The sequence below is a fragment of the Uranotaenia lowii genome, unplaced genomic scaffold, assembly GCF_029784155.1.
Source record: "Uranotaenia lowii strain MFRU-FL unplaced genomic scaffold, ASM2978415v1 HiC_scaffold_10, whole genome shotgun sequence".
NCBI classification, from domain to species: Eukaryota; Metazoa; Arthropoda; class Insecta; order Diptera; family Culicidae; genus Uranotaenia; species Uranotaenia lowii.
In genome coordinates this window covers 200,550-220,104 of record NW_026596966.1, presented here as the reverse complement: position 1 = coordinate 220,104, position 19,555 = coordinate 200,550, and the positions used below count along the sequence as shown (strand labels likewise).

General features: G+C 36.4%; 1 protein-coding gene across 1 annotated transcript in view; it reads right to left on the bottom strand.

The window, feature by feature from the left end:
- Window positions 1-2,609: 2,609 nt before the first annotated feature.
- The window catches only part of LOC129759070 (uncharacterized), a 160,172-nt gene continuing 143,226 nt past the window's right edge, over window positions 2,610-19,555 (bottom strand). The window contains exon 5 of the mRNA XM_055756484.1: window positions 2,610-2,853. Within this exon, the coding sequence (XP_055612459.1) occupies window positions 2,610-2,853 (244 nt within the window). The remainder of the gene's footprint in view (window positions 2,854-19,555) is intronic.

Here is a 19,555-nt window from a genome sequence, read left to right as displayed (position 1 = left end):
CCTGTCCAAATTGGAAACCCGGTCTCAGCACCATATTTTTCGCGCACCAAACGTTGAATTGTTCCAAACTTTGAAAACACATCCGCTATTTCTTTGTCCTCTATCTCCGGTGGGAGATTAAAAACACGAACATACTTAAACACACTCGACGCTGCAGAAAATGTTACCGTTGTTGAGCTATCGTCATCGTAAAAATATTCCATAGAAGATGGCAAGCGCAACAGCGTCTCCTTCAATAAAGCTTCGGATTGAAATTTCAGATAGACACAATGTTCTTTGGGTTCCTTATACATTGCCAAGAGCTTAGCGGAAACCAAACTCATTTTCGATCTCATGAACTGAAATAATCCGCTATCTGATGGTTCAGATCTTCCAGGCCCAAAAAAGATACGCAGCGTGTTGGTGCGCGCTTCCTCTAGTTTGGCTGCCATTTTAACACACGTAGATATCAGCTATTGTTTTGAACAAAGCGAAATTTAAACAGTAGCTAGGCTACACACAGCTTGAGACAACGTCGCAGACAAAAAAGTCGACTACTCGGCTAGAAGTCTAAACACGAACTGATGTTCAGGATCGCCCCTGATGGCAGGATCGATAGCATCAGAATTTCTTTGGTGAAATAAAACACACTCATTCTTAAAAACATTATAAACTGTTTAGTGGACTGTATAATGACAAATGACTTGGACTTTGTTACAAGGACTTTCCGACTAATACACTGACTTTTGGTCTCTCTAGAACTTCGACACTGGCGGCTCGGGCCTCTGACTCTGGCCCAGAGGGCTGCTGAATTCGTTACCGTCTCCGCTGGTGGTTGGATGAAAAAGAGGTCGAGCCTTGGACACAATTTTGGTCGACCCTTGGGAAAAACCTCTCTGTGTTCGAGGAAAAGCCGAATGTTTTGGCGCGCATTGCCGCCGTTAATGCGCGCAGCATCGCCATGTTGTTACTGGGCCTTTTCTGATGTTAGGGTGGTTCAACGGAGCTCCTTCGTTCCAGAACAGAAATCAACGCTTTTTTGATCGCAGAAAACCGTCGCAGCACTTCTGGGTAAAATCACAGAAAGTCAGAATTTTTTTCAAAAAAACACAGATTTTTTTTTTGACAATCTTGATCTGATCACTGAATAAAAAAAAACCCCATTCGAAAAAGAGCTGTGGTTTAAAATATACTCCTTGCACTCTTCCCAAAATAACTTCACTTCTCTTTCGAAAAAGAGTATCTAAAAAGGAAATTCTTTTTTACACCTGGGTGTGTATAATATTTGCTGTCTATTTATCTTTAGAAGTAATTTTTACTGCATCTGTTTTTTTTTTTAAATTTCGTTCTATCACGCAATCAGTGAGCAAGATAGATTCAGTTTCATTCGAGTAATGAAAGAAAACAACTCGAGATTAGAATTCGCAGAAGTGAGATGAATTTAAGAAAAGTTTCAGTTTTGCTCATTAGCTTCGACGATGCGAAAAGGCATGCGTCAGAGATATTCGAACATAGAAGAAGAGAAAGCATTAAAAAAGAGAAAGAATGGATTTTGGGACAGGAAACAAAAACCAAGAGAGGAAAAACAAATGAGAGGGAGCGAAGAATTTTAAAGAGAAAGATAAATAAAGGATGGAAAACTGGAGGACTGAGAGAGAGAGAAGATACCTCAATGATCACACAAATTGTGCAGCCAACGGAAAATGAGTAAATTTGTGATAAAATGAGAGAAACCAGTGCTCAGAGAGAGAAAAAATGAGCAGATTGTGCAAAAGTAATTATGAAAGGATTTTTTGAAGATTAAAATACGATTTCAAATTTGTTTTTGAATGTTGATTCAAAAATTATTTTTGTCAATTCTTTTATTTTAATTTTTGTTGAGTTATCTCTGGTTTTTGACAAAATATGCCCGGATATTGCCCGGATTTTCAATCTCGATTTAGAAATTAAGTGCCCGGATTTTGCCAGGTTTTTCATAAAAAATTGCCCGGATTGTCCGGCCCGGATTCGTGTTTAAAAAATTGTGGCAACCTTACCCTTGGAACACTCGTGTTGAGAATAGATAATTTGGTAATGGGAAGATAGCCTGCGGAAATCACCAGAAAAGGGGTAAGGTTAATAGCGACACGTTATCCCAACAAACGGGAAAATTGTGCCTACAGAGTATATATTGAGAAAAAAAAACTATCTGATTCTTTCTGCAAGTTTTCATATTCAAAATTTCTTTTTCTGAGTGCTTAATATAACCTACTTAGGTAACAATCACACTGTATCTAACTTAGATCCAAATTTTGTTAAAAGTAACCTAAGCAAACAGAAATTTGAAAATCATAAAAACATACATTTCCTAACTTGCATGCTACTTCTCCATCCCAAAACCAAGCATCGTCACGTGAAAACGAAAATCAATAGACCCTCTAATAGCTCCTGTGCCGATACTGATGATGATGAGCATGATGATGATGACTTCAACGACGACGATGATGATGGGTAACGAAACACGGTTCGACGCCTCCGTTAAGAATCCATAGAGAAGCAGCCGCAAACCTATCCTAAATATAACAAGACCCTAGCAGTATAGAAGAGCCGATTTTTTTTTCGTGAGCACCCCAAGAAATTGATTAGCTAATTTACTCGGTGTGGTTTAAATCGGCTCCTTTTAGCACAGCAGCTAGGAAGGCCTGTTTTTTATAGGTTCCTGGCGCCAATCGAACAATCTTCTCCGCTCGAATTGTTTGTCGGTAGTCCTCCTTGTGTGTGTGATGGTTGAACTGGGCGGAAAAGTTCTTCATCTGTTCCTGAGCTTGGCCGGAGGAAATTGAAGGATCATATCCATTTCCACCTTTCCGAACGATAGATTGGCACAGGTGAAGTCTGGCGCGGTTTGACGGGATTTAATTTAGGTTGCGGTTAGTCTGAGACTTTCGGGGAACGTGAACGTTTTTGGAAGGATGGTCACAAAAACCTTTCAATTTTCATATTGAGAAAAGTAAATTAGTCCGGAACGAAAAATTAAAACAATTCAAAGTGAGCGGAAAATACCGATAGCATCGAATTATCATACAAATTGAGCATAACTTCACACATAACTTGTGCATAATTTCTCTCCTAGGGACGACTCTATTTCCCAAATCACCCCCGAAGCAGAGAGCGTTACGTGTGTTGCTGGCTTTGGCACAAAGTTTTCCACAGTGTTCCGTCCGCTTCGGAGCACAAAATCGACCGAACGGAGAGGTCAGTTTGGTGCGATGTTAATGATGATAACGTTTTACTTTTTTTAGAGTGGGGGATGAAATGAATTGCATTCATTTAAGAAGATTTCTAACCACGATTCAGACTCGTGGTTTCCTCTTACAGCTCTAACTTTTACCATGACCTAGACTGGTGTATTTTTCCTTGTGCTTAAAATTGTCTACCACAAATCGGGTTCCTGATTATACGTTGAATGTTCAGAAATGATGTTTCTGATACACACAAAGATACCACGAGTCAGACTCGTAGGATTTCTAACATAAATTAAACAGATAGTGTCAGACTCTTGATTACCTCTTACAGCTCTAACTTTGACCTCCAATCAGACTACTGTTTTTTTTGCTGATGGTCAAAATTTTCTACCACGAATCAGGTTCGTGATTGTACCTTGAATCTTCAAAAATGATGTTTCTGACACACGATGATACTACTAGTCAGACTCGTGGTTTTCGCTCATCAAACTTTTTGCCACGAGTCAGACTCGTAATTTTGACTAGTCGTTCAAATTGGACTCAGAATAATGGTATCAGGTTAAATTTTCAAATAGAGTTCATAACACACATTATAGTATGCCTGCCAAATTCGTTATTTCCGTTAACAGCTGTAATGTTAACACGAGTCAGACTCGTGGTTTTTATCTTACGGTTCAAAGTGGAGTCAGACTTTCCAATATACGTTAAAATTCTATAATTGGTGTTTACGATACATTCTATACCACGAATCAGAATCATGGATTCCTCTTCCTCAAACACTTTTGAACGAGTCAGACTTGTGTTTATTGCTAATGGTTGAGGCGAGCTTTTGGTTTTACATCAGATGTTCTTTAATGATGTTTATGACACAAGAAAAACGAGTTAGACTCGTGGATACCTCATATGGTTCAAACCTTTTACGACTAGGAAGACTTTTGATTTCCGCGAGTTTCCGAAAAGTTTCAAGCTCCCCTTCTAGGTGATTCCATCGAGTGGGGGTTTCACTAAGCAAGTCACTCTCTATCCGAGGCTTATGACTACGCTACTTCTCCACTTGGACGGCAAACAAGTGGCAAGCGCCGCCGTCCGGGTTGGTGGTTTATAAAACTTCCGGCCGAAACTGTGACTCGACTGGAGCGAGGTCCAATGGTCACCAACAAACGAGACTAGAGACTGGGTGCTTCGAAGGCGTGGGTAAGAAAAAGTAGGAAGGAGAACGGCACTAGGAAAAATTATTCGTCTCCCGGGTGACATCCCCCACCTTTCTCTCCCGGCAGAATGCGCACCCTGTAGAATAGCAAGGACACCCGTAAAGGAAGCCTTTTCTGCATCGGTGTGAGTTCCTATGTTTGTTGGTCATCGCAAGGCCTCGAGCCAGATGCGAATCTATTTGCCGGGTCAGAAGGAAGCTTTGTTTCCGCCGATAATGAGAACGGCTCCCGGTCGAGAAGTTTAGATCGGCGAAGCCAGGATAAGAGGTTGAAACCTGCTTCCTCAATACTTAGTAGGTACTCCGTCTCAGACGAGGACTCAGCAGATGATACCGTTTTCAGTCACCTACCCCACCCACACATAGCCAAATCGGTTTTGAGGGAACAGCTTAGATCCAAACCCGAGGAGATTCCATCCGCGAAGGGAACGCAAGATATGACAAAACGGGGGACCGACGAAAAGCACATTTTGCGGATATCGTCATAAAACATAAATTTGTTTCCATCGTTCACTGCCTCCGCTACTAGCAGCTAGTAGAAAATTTCGATCCCAGAGTTTGTAGCAGTCAGTTGCTGATGTTGCTGCTGCTGTGCTGTGTAGGTGCATGTTTTACCTTCTCATATTTCTTAGCCGTTTGAACACAGTCCTCCGTCCTTGTGGTGGTGGTCCTGTCACCAGTCTTGTGGATATTGGTTGCAACATAACATTTTCAAATGAATTGCGTTACTTTATAAATAATTTGCATTAAAAACAGCAAAAGCCTTAAAACAGCATTTTCCAGAATAATTATAATGATTAATATTCAAGCAATAAATTAAAAAAATTAAAAAGATATTTTTAGGTTCTCAGAAGAAAAAAAAAACTGATAGCACACAGTACTTATATCTGGTCCTTCAATGTTGATGTCCGTGCTAGAGATTATCTTACAAAATTTAAACTGCTTGACGGTAGAAAAATAAAAGCATATCCTATAAGTTTTTGAAGAATATTTAAATAAGATATGGTTTCATAAATAAATTTAAAGCTTTTGTGTAGACATAAGTAGATATAAAAAATATGAATTTGACTGAAATAAGCTGACAGTGTTATTATTTCCTTAACTAATTTTTGATTCATGTCAACTAGATTTCGATGTGGAATAGGTGTATTTGTCAACAGTTGGTTACACAGAGGAAAAGAAGAAGGAAATTCGGGGTTTGTCGTCTTGGAAAATGGAGCGAATTTCAGGATTATTTCAAAAACAAATAAAAAATTCCCCTTCTGGTCTTTTTTTTTCTCAGAATCACCTCATATAAATTGAAAAATCAAATGCATATTCTGCCCTTCTACGCGTTTTTCAGTATTCTAACCGAATTTAAGAAACACGCCAAATAAATTTTGAAAATGCAATTTGTTACGTTTTTTTCTGAATTTGGAACGAGTGCTGGTCCTTCTGCTCTCAAACAATAAAAGTTTCAAGTAAGGCATTGTCGACGAGCTGTCAGGGTAACAGCATGAGTCTGACTCGTCAGGGTAAAAAATTTGCGTCGTTGAAAAGGTTGAAGCCCGGCTTGTGGTGGTTAACTTACATTAAAAAAAAATAAAGAAGATGCTGCGTATGCATACAACGCGAATATATGGAACGGAATATTCTTTCCAAAATTGTGGTGTCAGTATTTTGTTTTCGTTTTGATTTTTAATGCAAAAAAAAACTATGGTAACTTTTTTAAACCCTCCGAATAGAAATTAAAGTATCAGAACAGGGTTTCCCGATCAGGCGATCATGGACGAGCCAAACATTTGGCCCGCGAACTCCAATTTGTGGCCCGCGGATCTTTGACAAGTTTCTTATTATAAAAAAAAGTGGTATACTTTGGTATAAAACAGAGCAAGATCATAATACTTGTGAACTTCTTGTTAATTGTAAATTTAAAAATAATCTTCCAAGTTATTTTAAATTTTCGCTCTTAAGAATTTGATTCAATTAATTTTGTTGCCATAGAGGCAGTAAAAAGTCGCCTCATTGGACTTGAAAATCCGTGCACTGTTCAAAGTATAAATTCATTGAAAATCTTGAATTACAAGTCAAACATCACAAAAATACCAGAATACGCCTTGTTTCGAGATTGTTATTGAAAATTGACTACATACTTCAACATATTGGATAGCAATATAGCATCTTGTGCTTTTTATTAATTTAGAACACAATTTTTCGTTAACGTAAGCTTATTGCTAGATTTATTACAAATGTAAGACCACGAAATGTGCTGAGATATCCAGTTAAAGAAATAATATCATCACTTTGGTCTGTAAGGGCTTCATAAAACAAATTTGGATGAGCTGAAGTACTTGGTTTGTTGATAAAGAGTTGCTCGCGAATCGGGAAACCTTAAAAAACTGTGAATTTTAGGGCAAAAAAGGAAAGTTTTCAATTTTTGAGAATTTTCCTAAAGATTAAAAAATATCTCCTAAAAAGAAATGTTCAACTAAATGTGATAAGCACAAAGCTTTCGTCAGAATCTTTGAAAGTTGTCAGAAGTTTAATCGCAGACGTGTGAATGAATTGATTTGGCTTAAAATTATCCAGGCTTAATTTTTACTTCCAAAACATAAGAACATTTTCACATCTTTGAAGAACAAAATTCCTACTCAAAGACCTCAATTTTGCATATTTTTTATTTTTTTTTTTTTGCTTAATTAGATACTTCAACACTTTCATGTCATTCGTGTATTATTTATATAGTTTTGAAGAATATGATATTTAATATTGAAAAGAAAAAAAAGTGAAAGAGTTATTTTAAACATCTTCATTTCCCAGAAAACCATGAAATCGTATCATGAATGATAACTTAAGTCGTTCACAATGGTGTTGCGCATCGCAATTCCAACTGCATAGTAAAAAGATTGTATAGAATGTTTTCTGAAGTCACGATTTTTGGAAGAAGTGTTTTCTTCACGTGATAGATGTCTGGTCATCTTTAGCTATTTACATTAAGTACAGCTCTGGAAGCCAAAATTTTTACTCTTGTCATTTGCGATGTGATTCGAAAGAAGTCTAAAATTATTTCAATCTAGATTTTTCAAAACTGTTAAAATTTTTGATAAACCATGTTTTCATTTTGAAAACTAAAGTAATAAAACCAGTAATATCATCATTTTTAACAAAGTTAAAATCCCTTTAATTATTAAAATCATCATTAACTAGGGTGGTCGGATTTACCGGTTTTTTTCAAATCCGGTATTTCGGTATTTGAAATTTGTAAAACCGATAAAACCGGTAAAACCGGTATTTTTCAAAGCATATCGAATTCATGAAAAGGTTTCGTCTAATTGCAGTAGTAATGACATAAAATGCTCAGAAGCTCTAACGCATTAGATTTATCAACATTTCCGATGGAAAAGGATGGTATTGTGCCTTTTAACTATCCCTTTGTCATAAATCTATTATCATCCTCATGATAATTATTATATCTATCATCTTCATTTTATTTTTATAATTTCCCTGTGAGGTTGCGAATTTTATCCTTTACTTTGTAAAACAGCATTCATATTTAAGGACAGATTTTACAGATTTATGTAGTAAAAGTTTATATAGTCTTTAATGAAAATGATATGAAATTGGATATACAAAAAGATTTTTTGTTAAAACAATTACCTAATAAATATCTATTAAAAACCAGTCAAAATTAAGCAAAACATATAGTTGATTAAATCTGATCCATACGCTCTTTGTTGTTATAATACTGTTGCAAATTTATAAAAACTTTGTTACTGCTTTGTCTGGAAGAAAGAAAATGCTTCAACAGCGTTAAAAAAAAGCATCAGAGTTTAATCAATTACCTTGAAAATATTGATAAAAAAAATCATACAAACAGTCTAACATGTGTTGAAATGCTGACTCTGTTGAAACATTTTATGTTTTGAAAAAAACTAGGAAGTTTCTAATCAGATTTCAATTTTAAATTTCAAGGTTGTGAAAGCCTAAGCGGCACCGCTTAGAACGATTTTGATAAACTTGGCCTGTTTATAGATAAACAAATTTGGAGAATTTTACCAAATTCCAGCTTATCAATGAAAAATTCAGTGATTATTGCGAAGCAATCTTAAATTTCTTGTAGTTGTAGCTGTATCTTTTTTACAGTCATTGTACACTTGTAGAGTCTTTAAATGTTGTTGGTTCGATAGCTGAACTGAAATGCTGAACTGAGCTTGGATTTTGAAGCTGATTGATCAAAATTTGAGTATTTGTACTCATAAATATTTGGTAAAAAAAACATTTAGCTGTGTAAATTCTAGAATAATGCCAAATAATGATGAAAAGTTTACCGGAAATACCGGTTTTTTACCGTCCCAAAATTCGGTATTCCGGTATTGAGAAAATGGACGGTTTTACCGGTTTTACCGGTTTCGGTAAAACCGGTTAGACCACCCTATTATTAACCAAGCAAAATCGGGAAAAAATGGGAATTTTAAAAAAATCGCTAGCAATCCTAGATATATTTTTATCGATTATAGTCCTTTAAAATATTGAAATAAAGTGATAGAAATACCATGAGTCATTTTTTTTAAACACTACATTTTTTTTACAAATTTCAAAGGCTTCTCCTTAATTTGACTTGTATAAAACATACTTTAAAAGTATGCAAGGAAAAGAAAAATGTGCTGACAAGAATTTTTTGGCCCGCAGACAAATCACATTTACAAAAATTTGGCCCGCCTCCTGAAAATGTTGGCCACTCATGGGCTAGATGGTAGGGGAAAGTCGGGTAAAACGGACACCCTAAGGTAGAATCGCAATATTTATTAAGTTTTATTAGTGACACTTTACCATGAGAATCGCAAAGAAAATCAGATATTGCTTTTTTCATCGCAGTTTTCGTGCAGATGGGCAGTTTAGGATGTTTGCTAACGCATTAACCGTTGGAATTAGTAAATTTCCTTCATCAAAACTGTTTTTATAGCTATTGAAAACATACTTGCAAATTACACTTTTCAAAAATGGTGGGTAAAACGGACACTGCTCAGAAAAGGTACATTTTGCCGCAAAAATTTCTGAAAAATTAGATATTTTTGTGAGTTAAGCATTTGAAAACGTTTTTCTACCAAAATGGAAGCAACTGGTCCGAGTCCAGAAGCGAAACCGTGTGGTTTCGGAATTTCATATTTTATAGGCGCTTTCTTCATCATATTTTTACAGATTTTATGGCCTGTTTGAGATGGTGAGTGCTTTTCGACGAAAATTGCTCTTGCCAAGGTCTTCTGAAGGTATATGGAGGAACAAACCGATGACAAAATTAAATTACCTGGAGAAATTTATGTGTCCGTTTTACCCGACCTTGAGGTGTCCGTCTTACCCGCCTTTGCTACTTTTTTTTCCAAAACATTTGTTGCTTAAGTCCTTGGACTGAAATTCGCAGATTTTCCTCCGTATGGTTAAAAAAAGCCTAATAATCACTCTACCTTTGAAAACGGTTGAAATTTTCGAAAATTTTGCGAGTTATGAACTATTTCATGAGGAGAGAAAATTACATCAGATAATGGATCCTCAAAGTTTTTGTTTGTTTTGTTTACTATTGTGGGACCTTGCTTGCTATAAATAAACAAAGGGTCTCGAAAGTGTTGATACATTTAGACGAACATATTCCCATCATTAGATTTGTGCGAAACATTGTAATTTTCGAAATATTGAAAGTGTCCGTTTTACCCGACTTTCCCCTACATGATTTTACCAAATATGTATGTGTGATAAAAAAAAAACCGTAATAAGCAATTTGCAAACCTCAATTCTAACTTGAATAGATCGGCGATTAGCTTAGCTTAGCTTTGTTTGATTGACTTCTCGCATCCACCTTAATCATTGAAACCGAAATGCTTTATCAACCTAGTTTAAGTTGGAATGATCTCTTAACCGTTTTGTTAATTATTTTCAATGTATTCAAGTTTTTTTTAAATCTCATATTTTTGACAGTGTTTGAAACAAACGCATTTATAATTCCACAATCGTAGGCGTGGCATGTACAAGGGTCAAAAGAGTGATTCTTGGGATTAGAAGCTCATTCTCAATGCACAGAACTAATGCTTTCTCTCTTTGAACATCAATAATGACGCCGGCCACGTCATAGTAATCAATAAATAGTTAGTTACAAATAGAGAAAAGGATGAATGACATAAATTTGCGCAATAAGACCGAGGTCACCTCTGCATCTTAGCAAACGAAATGGATCGGTAGCGTGATGATCTGGAAACACTTTTGAAAAGTGCATGGATCTGACTATTTTAACCTGTTATCCTTATCTCCTAAAATTTGGTAATGAAACTCCTAAATAAAGCTGGAAACGTACACCGAGCGGAAAAGTATTGCGGAATATCGATTCTGAGCTGTGTTCCGAAAATTTTTGAGAGCCTCGTTTATGATGTGCTGTACAAAACTGTGCGACATACAATATCTGAAGATCAACAAGGGGTCATGAAAAGAAGATCGACGACCACCTACCTCATTACGTACGTAAAGAAATTAGTTGACAGACTTGATAAACGTAAAGATCAAGGTACGCATGATTTGGCTGATTGCGGCGATTGGGGTTTCCTGAATGGCTCTGCAATTGGATAACCTCGTATCTCGTAGGTCGAACTGCTTTCGTACGATTTCAAAATTACCTCAGGAGTGCCTCAGGGAAGTCACCTGAGACCACTGATATTCCTCCTCTTTATCAACGATTTGAATGCTACTCATGAGTCAGAAAAACTGCTGTACGCCGACGACCTCAGAATTTTCGAACAATCTCTTCGTTAGTCGATTGCTGCGCTCTCCAAAAGGACATTGACGGTCTGCTTGATTGGTGCCTTCAAAACGACAAGACTCCGAATATTACCAAATGTACTACCATCACGTTCACAGCATATTTCCACGACAGTAGCCAAAAGTTTCGCGGTTCTTGGCTTCATACGACGGAACACGCAGTTTTTTAGTGACTTCTAAAGTCTGAAATCACTGTATTGTGCGTAGCATTTTCACTTCCGCCTTACGAACAACGTTGCTTGCTACTAAATCTACCGACGCTGGCAACAAGGCGCGTATTCTTACAACGACTCTTCATTTTCGACATCTTGCAGAATAACATGGATTGTCCAGAACTGTTATCACATTCCAACTGCAAGACAAATAGTTTAATGGTTACTAAAATAAATGTTGAGCTAACCTGAATAGATCAGCGATTAAGTTAATAAGTGGTTAACCCTCTGGTACATGATCACAAGTCAAGTTTGTGTCATAAACAAAAACAACGAGTCAGACTTGTGATGAAGATTTAATTTGATCAATGGTTAAAGACTGTAACCTTTTTTCACGAGTCTGGCTCGTGGTAGATCATTTGTATAATAATCGGAAAACTACGAGCCAGACTCGTGATGGAAAAATTGTGTCTTCAGCAAAAATCACGATTCGAATTGGTAGCCAGGAAAAACTTGGTCATTATTGTTAGACAACTGCGTCGTTTCACTACAAAAATCCTCGTGTTGCAACTAATATTTTCAAATTTGTAAAAACGACTAACGACTGAAGCCTGGAAAAGGTAGACGATACGTAGCCGCTCATTCCCCCAGCAAACACTAGACGACAGACGGTGTGTGATTCGGTGGCGTTCGTTCGTGATGTTCACCAATGATTACCGGGAGTCACGTATTTTTCGAGACGAGAGCTAAACTTTTTTCCTGCTACTGTTACTCATCTGTTACCACATGCACCTCTGTTTGCTAGACGATGAACAAAACGTCAGCGACGTCACCTTTCAAGAGAGTTAGGGCACAATGAAAAGTTTGCCCAAGTTATCACATCCATCTTTCGGGAAAGATTTCCCGAAAAGTTTTTCAACCAAATATCACATCAATCACGACTTTAGATGATATTTGAATGAAAGTTTTTTTTTTACAGCTATTATTTCAAGACAGAGGCAAGAGTGATCGGAAGCTTTGCTCAGCGTGGCACGTGCAGCAATAAAACGCAATATCCCAGGACAATCTGGAAAAGCTTATCACACAAATCGAAATGTCAAAGTACCAACGATTTATACGCGATAAGCGCGATTTCAGTGCGTTTGTGTTGACCGACAGACCGGTAAATGTGTTTCCGGGAATGATAATAGCGTTCATCAAAACTGGGCCGCCCGAAGACGACATGATACGTTGAGTTTGTTGATAGACGATTAAGATAACCGGCAGTATTCATTAGAATATGAGATTGAAATGAATATAAATTATTTACCAAGACTTGTTTTGATTTGTTAGCTCTTACTGTTTAGAAATTTGTTGATAGCTGAACTTGGTTAGTTCATCAGATATTCTGAAATTTCCGTTGCTTATATAATTTCGTGAAATCTTTACCTTTAAGAAATAACAACTGATCGTTTCTAAAACTGTACTCGAAGAAAATGTAACACCCACATTTGTGTACAACTTTTGATTGGATCGATGAAAAAAAGACATACGCCTTCTAAGCCCAGCCTTACAGACTGAATAAACGTGGGCAACTTAAGATTAACATTTAACACCAAGAACCGAGATGGGAATCGATTCCTTGCACTAGTGATTACCGTCTTACCGTCTTAGATTTGAAAAAAAATCAACAAAACTAAGCTTCAAGGTAGTGTTACATGTGCAAAATTTTGTGACGCCGTCATGATAAAGCGTTCATGTCATAAACAAAAACAACGTTTTTGGCAGGCGTCAAAGGTCAATTTGGACTAGGTCGATCGGAATCTTTACTGAGTATTTTTTCGTCTTTGATACGTATTGAACTTAAAAATAAAGATGCTTTGATTTTTTTAATAAACAAATAATAAATTAACACGCAACCTAGTTGGACAACTTTCTGATGATATTTCAAAATAGCCTAAGTTTGATGTCAGTAATCAAACTTTCATCCAAGAATAATAACAGCTTTCTTTCAATCAGACACACACAGATAGACGGACATCTTTCTCCTTCTGGGTCATAAAATAAACAAAAATACGACTCCTCTGTATTGTGAAATAAAAACTTAGTCTCATCGAAGAAAATAACCCATACATTCATACAGACACCCCCACTTCAGCTACAACAGGGAGCCTCAAGACCTCGCAAAAGGAACATCACAGCAGCACAAGATAACGAAAAGGTTTAATTAAAACTTTCCGCTTTGAACATTTGTTGCTGCTTTACGCTCAACCTTGGGGGGTTCTTTCTTCTTCTGGCATTAGCCGCTCTAAATATGCACTGTTGTCGGTAGACCATTTTCCTCTCCTTTTTTCTGTGTCACTCCAATTAGGAACATTCATTCAATCCTTTGGGATTGAAGCCGCTCGATTGAGGTTCGCTCTAGAACCTTCATTTGCATTAAAAATATTTTGGAGAATTTCCCAGAATTTATTGATCAGGGAAAGTTTGGCTTCAAAGTTCCATTGAATTTTAGAAAAGCACTGAAAGTTTCTTAATATTTGAGAGAAGGTTGACAGCATTGAGACATCAAAAATTTCACTAGATGTTTTTTTTTGTAAAACAACCAAATCCTAAACATGAAAAGAATTAAGTAAAATAAATTCCTGACATTGCGACAGGAAACTTTCTAGAAAAAGACAACAGACGATAATTTAAAATACTCTTCAAGACAGTTTCTTCAACATCATATAATTCTGTCAGCCCTGTTGTTTACTTTTGATTTTTTTTTCTACATAAAATTCTACAAAAACATCCAAAAAAGGGAAGCAAATCAACTAAAATTAACAACAGTTGTAACCGATAAAGAACAAATTTAAACTGTTGCACCGAACTGGCGAAACAGATATGATTCGCAAATAGTATTTCGTTTCCGAAGCTTCTCTATCACATTATAAGACAGATAGACAGACAGCCTGACATTGGATACATACAACTGCAGGAGGAAAAGTTTTTAATTAATCCGAACTTCACCTAAATGATGGCGTGACACCCCCAAAGAGGTAGAACGGGATTGGTAAAACTAATTTGATTTTGTCATTTCGAAACTTTTGAATGTGTGTTTAATTCAAATTTAAAAAATTCAACTTTTCCATTCTTATCTTCTCTTCAAAACATAAAAACGAAGCTTGATTCAATCATTATGATTCCCTAATTATGCAGGAGCATGTCTGTAATTTTAATTCCAATACCACATCGAACCACATGTGAATGGCGGTCGTAAATTGGCGATCAATTGATTCCGAAAGTTGTATCGATTACATGCAACAACAATATGGACCACCACTTCTGGACATTATTAGAGCAATCGAACCCCTCGAAATAAGTAGCAAAAAACCCAAACCAATGGTTTTCGATCACGCAAAGTTCGACCTCGGAACTGATGCAGATGTCACCACAACGCAAAAAAAAAAAACGAAAACTAAAACAGAAAAAACAGGAAAGCAAACCACATCAACCTCACCGAACCTAGCATCTAGTCATGTCTCGTTCAAATACAAAGTTGTATCCATGTGAAGCCATTCGTTGTTGTGGGGCTCGGAATGTTTTAGTTAAGTGGAGAAACTACCGAATGTTGTGATGATAAACTGTTTCGGTCCCGGGTTAGAGCAGTTGTGATGAGCTGTCTGTTACTTAGTAGCGGAATATCATAGCATAGCATAATGTTGACCAGAGGCTTTATTCTGATAACAATTTCAGTAAAAGAATTCTAAAGCTGATAGTACAAATGTTTAACTTTAAACTTTAATTAACACTTAAAAGCCCAAAATTGAAAAAGCCATCCCTCAAAACTCAAACAGCTCTCACTTCCAATTCATTGTTTTGTGTTAGACACTAAAATAGGTCTATTTCCTAACTGACTGAAACTTGAAAAAGTAGATAAAAACGCTTAAAAATCCATTTTAAATATTTTTATGCCAGAAGCTGAAAATTAGTCACTGTAGGGGCATAATGAGCACCATTAGTTGGGGCACGATGACCATTTCCTGCTGTAGAATCTAGCAGCGAATTCAACTCGATGAAGTCAACTGAATTACAGAGCTTGACTTGCTTCATCTGACAATTTGGCCTTTTGGTAAGGTGTCGGAGAGATAATCAGAGGACTCGAGTTCTATTCCTGGTAAAGGCGATTTTTTTTTTGTTCATGATCGATGCATTTTGCACTAAACGGTGAGTCGTAGATCCATCAAACAAAGCAATAACAAAAAACAAAAAATACAAACAATTCACACACACTCATGCATTGTTTTTCTGGTACCTTGTTTGACGGATGATGCGACGAGCGTATAATACAACAATCAAAATAATCATCATGAATAGTAAATGAAAAAAAATCGCTTAGACCAGGAATCAAACTCGAGTCCTCTGAGCACCTCTCCGATCATCAGGTGTAAAGTAGTCAGACTGTAGCTCTATAATTCGGTTGACTTCATCGAGTTGAATTCGCTGCTAGATTCTGCTTCAGAAAATGCTCATTGTGCCCCGATCAATGATGCTCTGTTCGCCCTGAGTCAACAAACTAAAGTAAAAACGCTTTTTTAAATTGATTATAGTGAAAAATTGAAAATTTGATGATGGTGAGAATTGAGGAACAATGTATACATTATGTTGCTGTGTGTACATTATGAATATTATGCCCTTACCTCCTCTACATTTCAGAACTTAAAGTTACGTATAAAAATGTATAGGGTCCGGCAATTGCACTGCTACAAAACTTTAGGCGTGATTATTTCGAAGTATACAAAACTAAGTTAGATGACACATTGTCACCTTGTTAACACTATGTCTAAGATGTCAGAGGATATTTTTGTAAACTTGGTAATCAAGTGTTTTTTTTTTGTAAAAATAGTCCTCGAACCTTAACGTTGTGCTATGATTTTTTTTTATTTTGGCTCGCACTGGGAAGATACCTGGAGATCAGAAGTACCCAAGTATAGTATGGTGGAGATCGTCAAGCTACAGTGGCGACACCTACCATGCATGGTGAAGGTCATCAAGATGCACCCTGAAAAAATTAGGCCGAGCCTTACAAGATCCTAAGATTTCAAGACCTCTCGTTTGAACAGAAGCAAGAGCGGGTAGAAAGGGCGAAGGCGCAGCTTACGCGGTCCACGCATGAAAAATTTGGAGAATATCGTGTTTTCTGCTGATGAATTCGTCGCCGTACAGCGGTTCGTGGAAAAACAGAACTACAGATTTTGGTTGCCAGAAAGATCACGAACCTATGCAAACGTGTTAAAGGCCACAAGACGACAGAAATCTGTTTTATTAAAGGTCTGGGTCGGAATCGCCCATACTTTCCTGGGGAAGATCAACCAAACACCCTGAAGAAGTGTAGATCAATCAATTTACTTATCGAAAATAGTTCTACGGCATGTCCTCGAACTGTGGACACGTCCTAATTTTGGTTTTGGTTGGTGTTTTTTCAGCAGAACTTCGCATTGGCTTACGAAGAGGTCCCAATTTTTGTGTGCGAATTTTTTTCGGGGGTTATTTTCGAGTACGGAGTGGTCGGTGACAGTTGATTGCTGACTAAGCATTTTATCCCAATCGGGTATGATATCAAAGATGTATGATATAACCTTCTTAGGGCTGATATGCAACCATATTTCTTGTGCGCTTATTAACTTTGCCCCAAGTACACGCTCTCTCCTATTTAGGAGGGCGCAGCAGTTGCATAGAAGATGCTCTGCAGTTTCTTTTTCGAGCCCGCAGAACCGGCAGTCATCGTTTTGAATAATGTCTAGGGTATACAGAAGCCCGAAGTCTACTCTGAAGCGCCATCTAGTTAAATCCTGGGATAAAACCACAAAAACCACCTGCGAGCTTTTTAGAATATGTGCCTTGAGCTTCTGCAGCGAGTGGTTAAGCTCAAGAACAAAAAATCGAAAGGCGCCAATGGATTTAAAAAAATGATCTGTTTTGATGTAAATCGTATTAAATTTGAAAGAAAAAGTTTTTGTTTTGATCAAATTATTTGTTAGTTCCAATGTAGCACTTCAATTACCGGACCCTGTAGAAGCAACTATTTTATTTTTATAAATTGTAAATACTTTGCCCTTGTATGCCTAAGTTCATCACGCGCAAATGGTTATGAATTTTTCATTTTCTTCAACTTTTGAACTTCTAAATTCTTCACTTTTTTTAAGTTTTAATATAATGAAAAATTTGAAAAAATCAAATAAGTTAAAATCAAACAATAATTTTTTTTTGTTGACGGCATACAATGCGTTGCCTTCACCATGCAGTATTTCTTATTGGCTTAAAAGAAGAAAACAAGAAAATTGCCGAAAACTTTATATAAACGGAATCATTAGATTTGCAATTTTCTTTAATTTTCAGAAATTTCTACACGTTCTGTGAATCAACAAATCCTGGCCTTCGAAACAGTGAAAAAGACGTTGGGCCTCTAAATGTTTTAAACAATAAAACATTTGAGTTCCAAAAGTTTGTTTACAGCACACTTGGTGTGTAACATCAACTAAGAATTCAAAAATATCCTAAATTTCCTCAACATTTCAGTATTTTAATGTCGTCCTGTTTTTTTTCACACGAATCGTGAAAGTCTCAAGATTTGATCATAGTTGGAACGCGACCTTGTGACTTATGACCCAATGTCCCATTTGATCTGGTGTGTTTTACATAAAGTAAAAAAAAACTACCATCACTCTTGAACCGCAGTGGCATGGAACAACTTACTTCAGAGATTATTCAAAACATAAAGAAAAAATAATTTTTGTTTTCACCTTATTTTACAGCAGGCACTCGATTTACCTGATATTTGTAAAGACTTTTGAAGAAACTTACAATCCTACTGCATTGAAAACTCACCTGGAAAAGAAGAAAAAAAGAAATGATTAGAAAATCAATCAACATTTAATACAAAAATTGAAATTGTTTACAGTTTGGAGTTAACCGGAAGAAATCGCAATTTACCAGTTGAACATTTTCGAAGCAAGATGCACCAAAAAATAAGGATGCAAATGTTTCTTAGCAATGTAACGAACAGGGTAATTTTAGAGCATTAGATAAACGAGCAGCTAGGGTTACCCATTTGTTGGTATCTCCCCAATTGTCGCCCAAATGATCCGGAATCTTGTTACTTGTGTAGTTTACTGATGAAAAAAGACGTTTACGATATTTTTGCTGTTTTTTTTAGTTTTATTATCGACACTATTTCGTTTTTTAAGCTTGCGTATCGAGCTATTTTCTGCAGTGAACTTTTCACCTGGCGTCTCATAACTATTTATCGATTTTTTCGCGCGGTTTTTGTGTAAATGTTAACCAGAATCTCAACTCATTAAAGTGTTTATAGAAAGAAACCTTCAGGAATTAAACCGCTTAGGCTCTGAAGGACTCCATTTTTGCCAGATTTATTTTGGAATTCTTCATACCGGCGACCCGACGACTAAAAATTAGATTTAATTATTTTAGCTTCAAAATCAACCTCAAATCATTGAAAAACAAGTGTCCGCTTTCTTTCGTTAAAAATTCTTCAGTGCATATCAATTTCACAGAATATTAAAAAAAAAAGCTGAAAAAAAGAAAAAAATAATTTTCTCAGCACGTATGCATAAAAATTCGAGCAATTTTATATGAAAACCTGGCAAAATCCGTGCATTTGATTTCAAAATTGACTCAAAATTACTCAACAAAAATCAAGAAAAAAATTGAAAACATTTTTTTTGTAAAAACCCATCGACAGATTTTAAATCGTATTTTAGGCTTTAAAAAACCTTTTATGATAATTTTTATTAAGCTTGCTCGAAAATGTCACTTTGGAGGCATAAATAAAATTAATTTACAACACCATTCGTTTTGTTTTTGTTTGATTTGCCATATAAAGTGGATAAATCCAGGCAAAATCCGAGCTTTCTCAACGAAATTCGGGCAAACAGGGCCGGCCGGACTGTTCCAAAATTTTGTATTAAATATCCGGAGAAACCCGGGTAAAACCGGGCAATCTGGCAACCTTAGTAGATCTGATCAAAATACATAAATTTGTCGAATATGTCAAAGTCCTATTACATCACCCTTAGAAGTTACAGTCAAAGTAAAAAAAATACCATGAAAAAAACAGTTTTTTGAATCTGACACGTTGTAGAATGGACAAAATGGTTCGCTGTCTTGGAAACAAAGTTGAAACAAGCCAAGATATAAAGTTTTTTCATACAGTGTGATGGTTTTAGAAG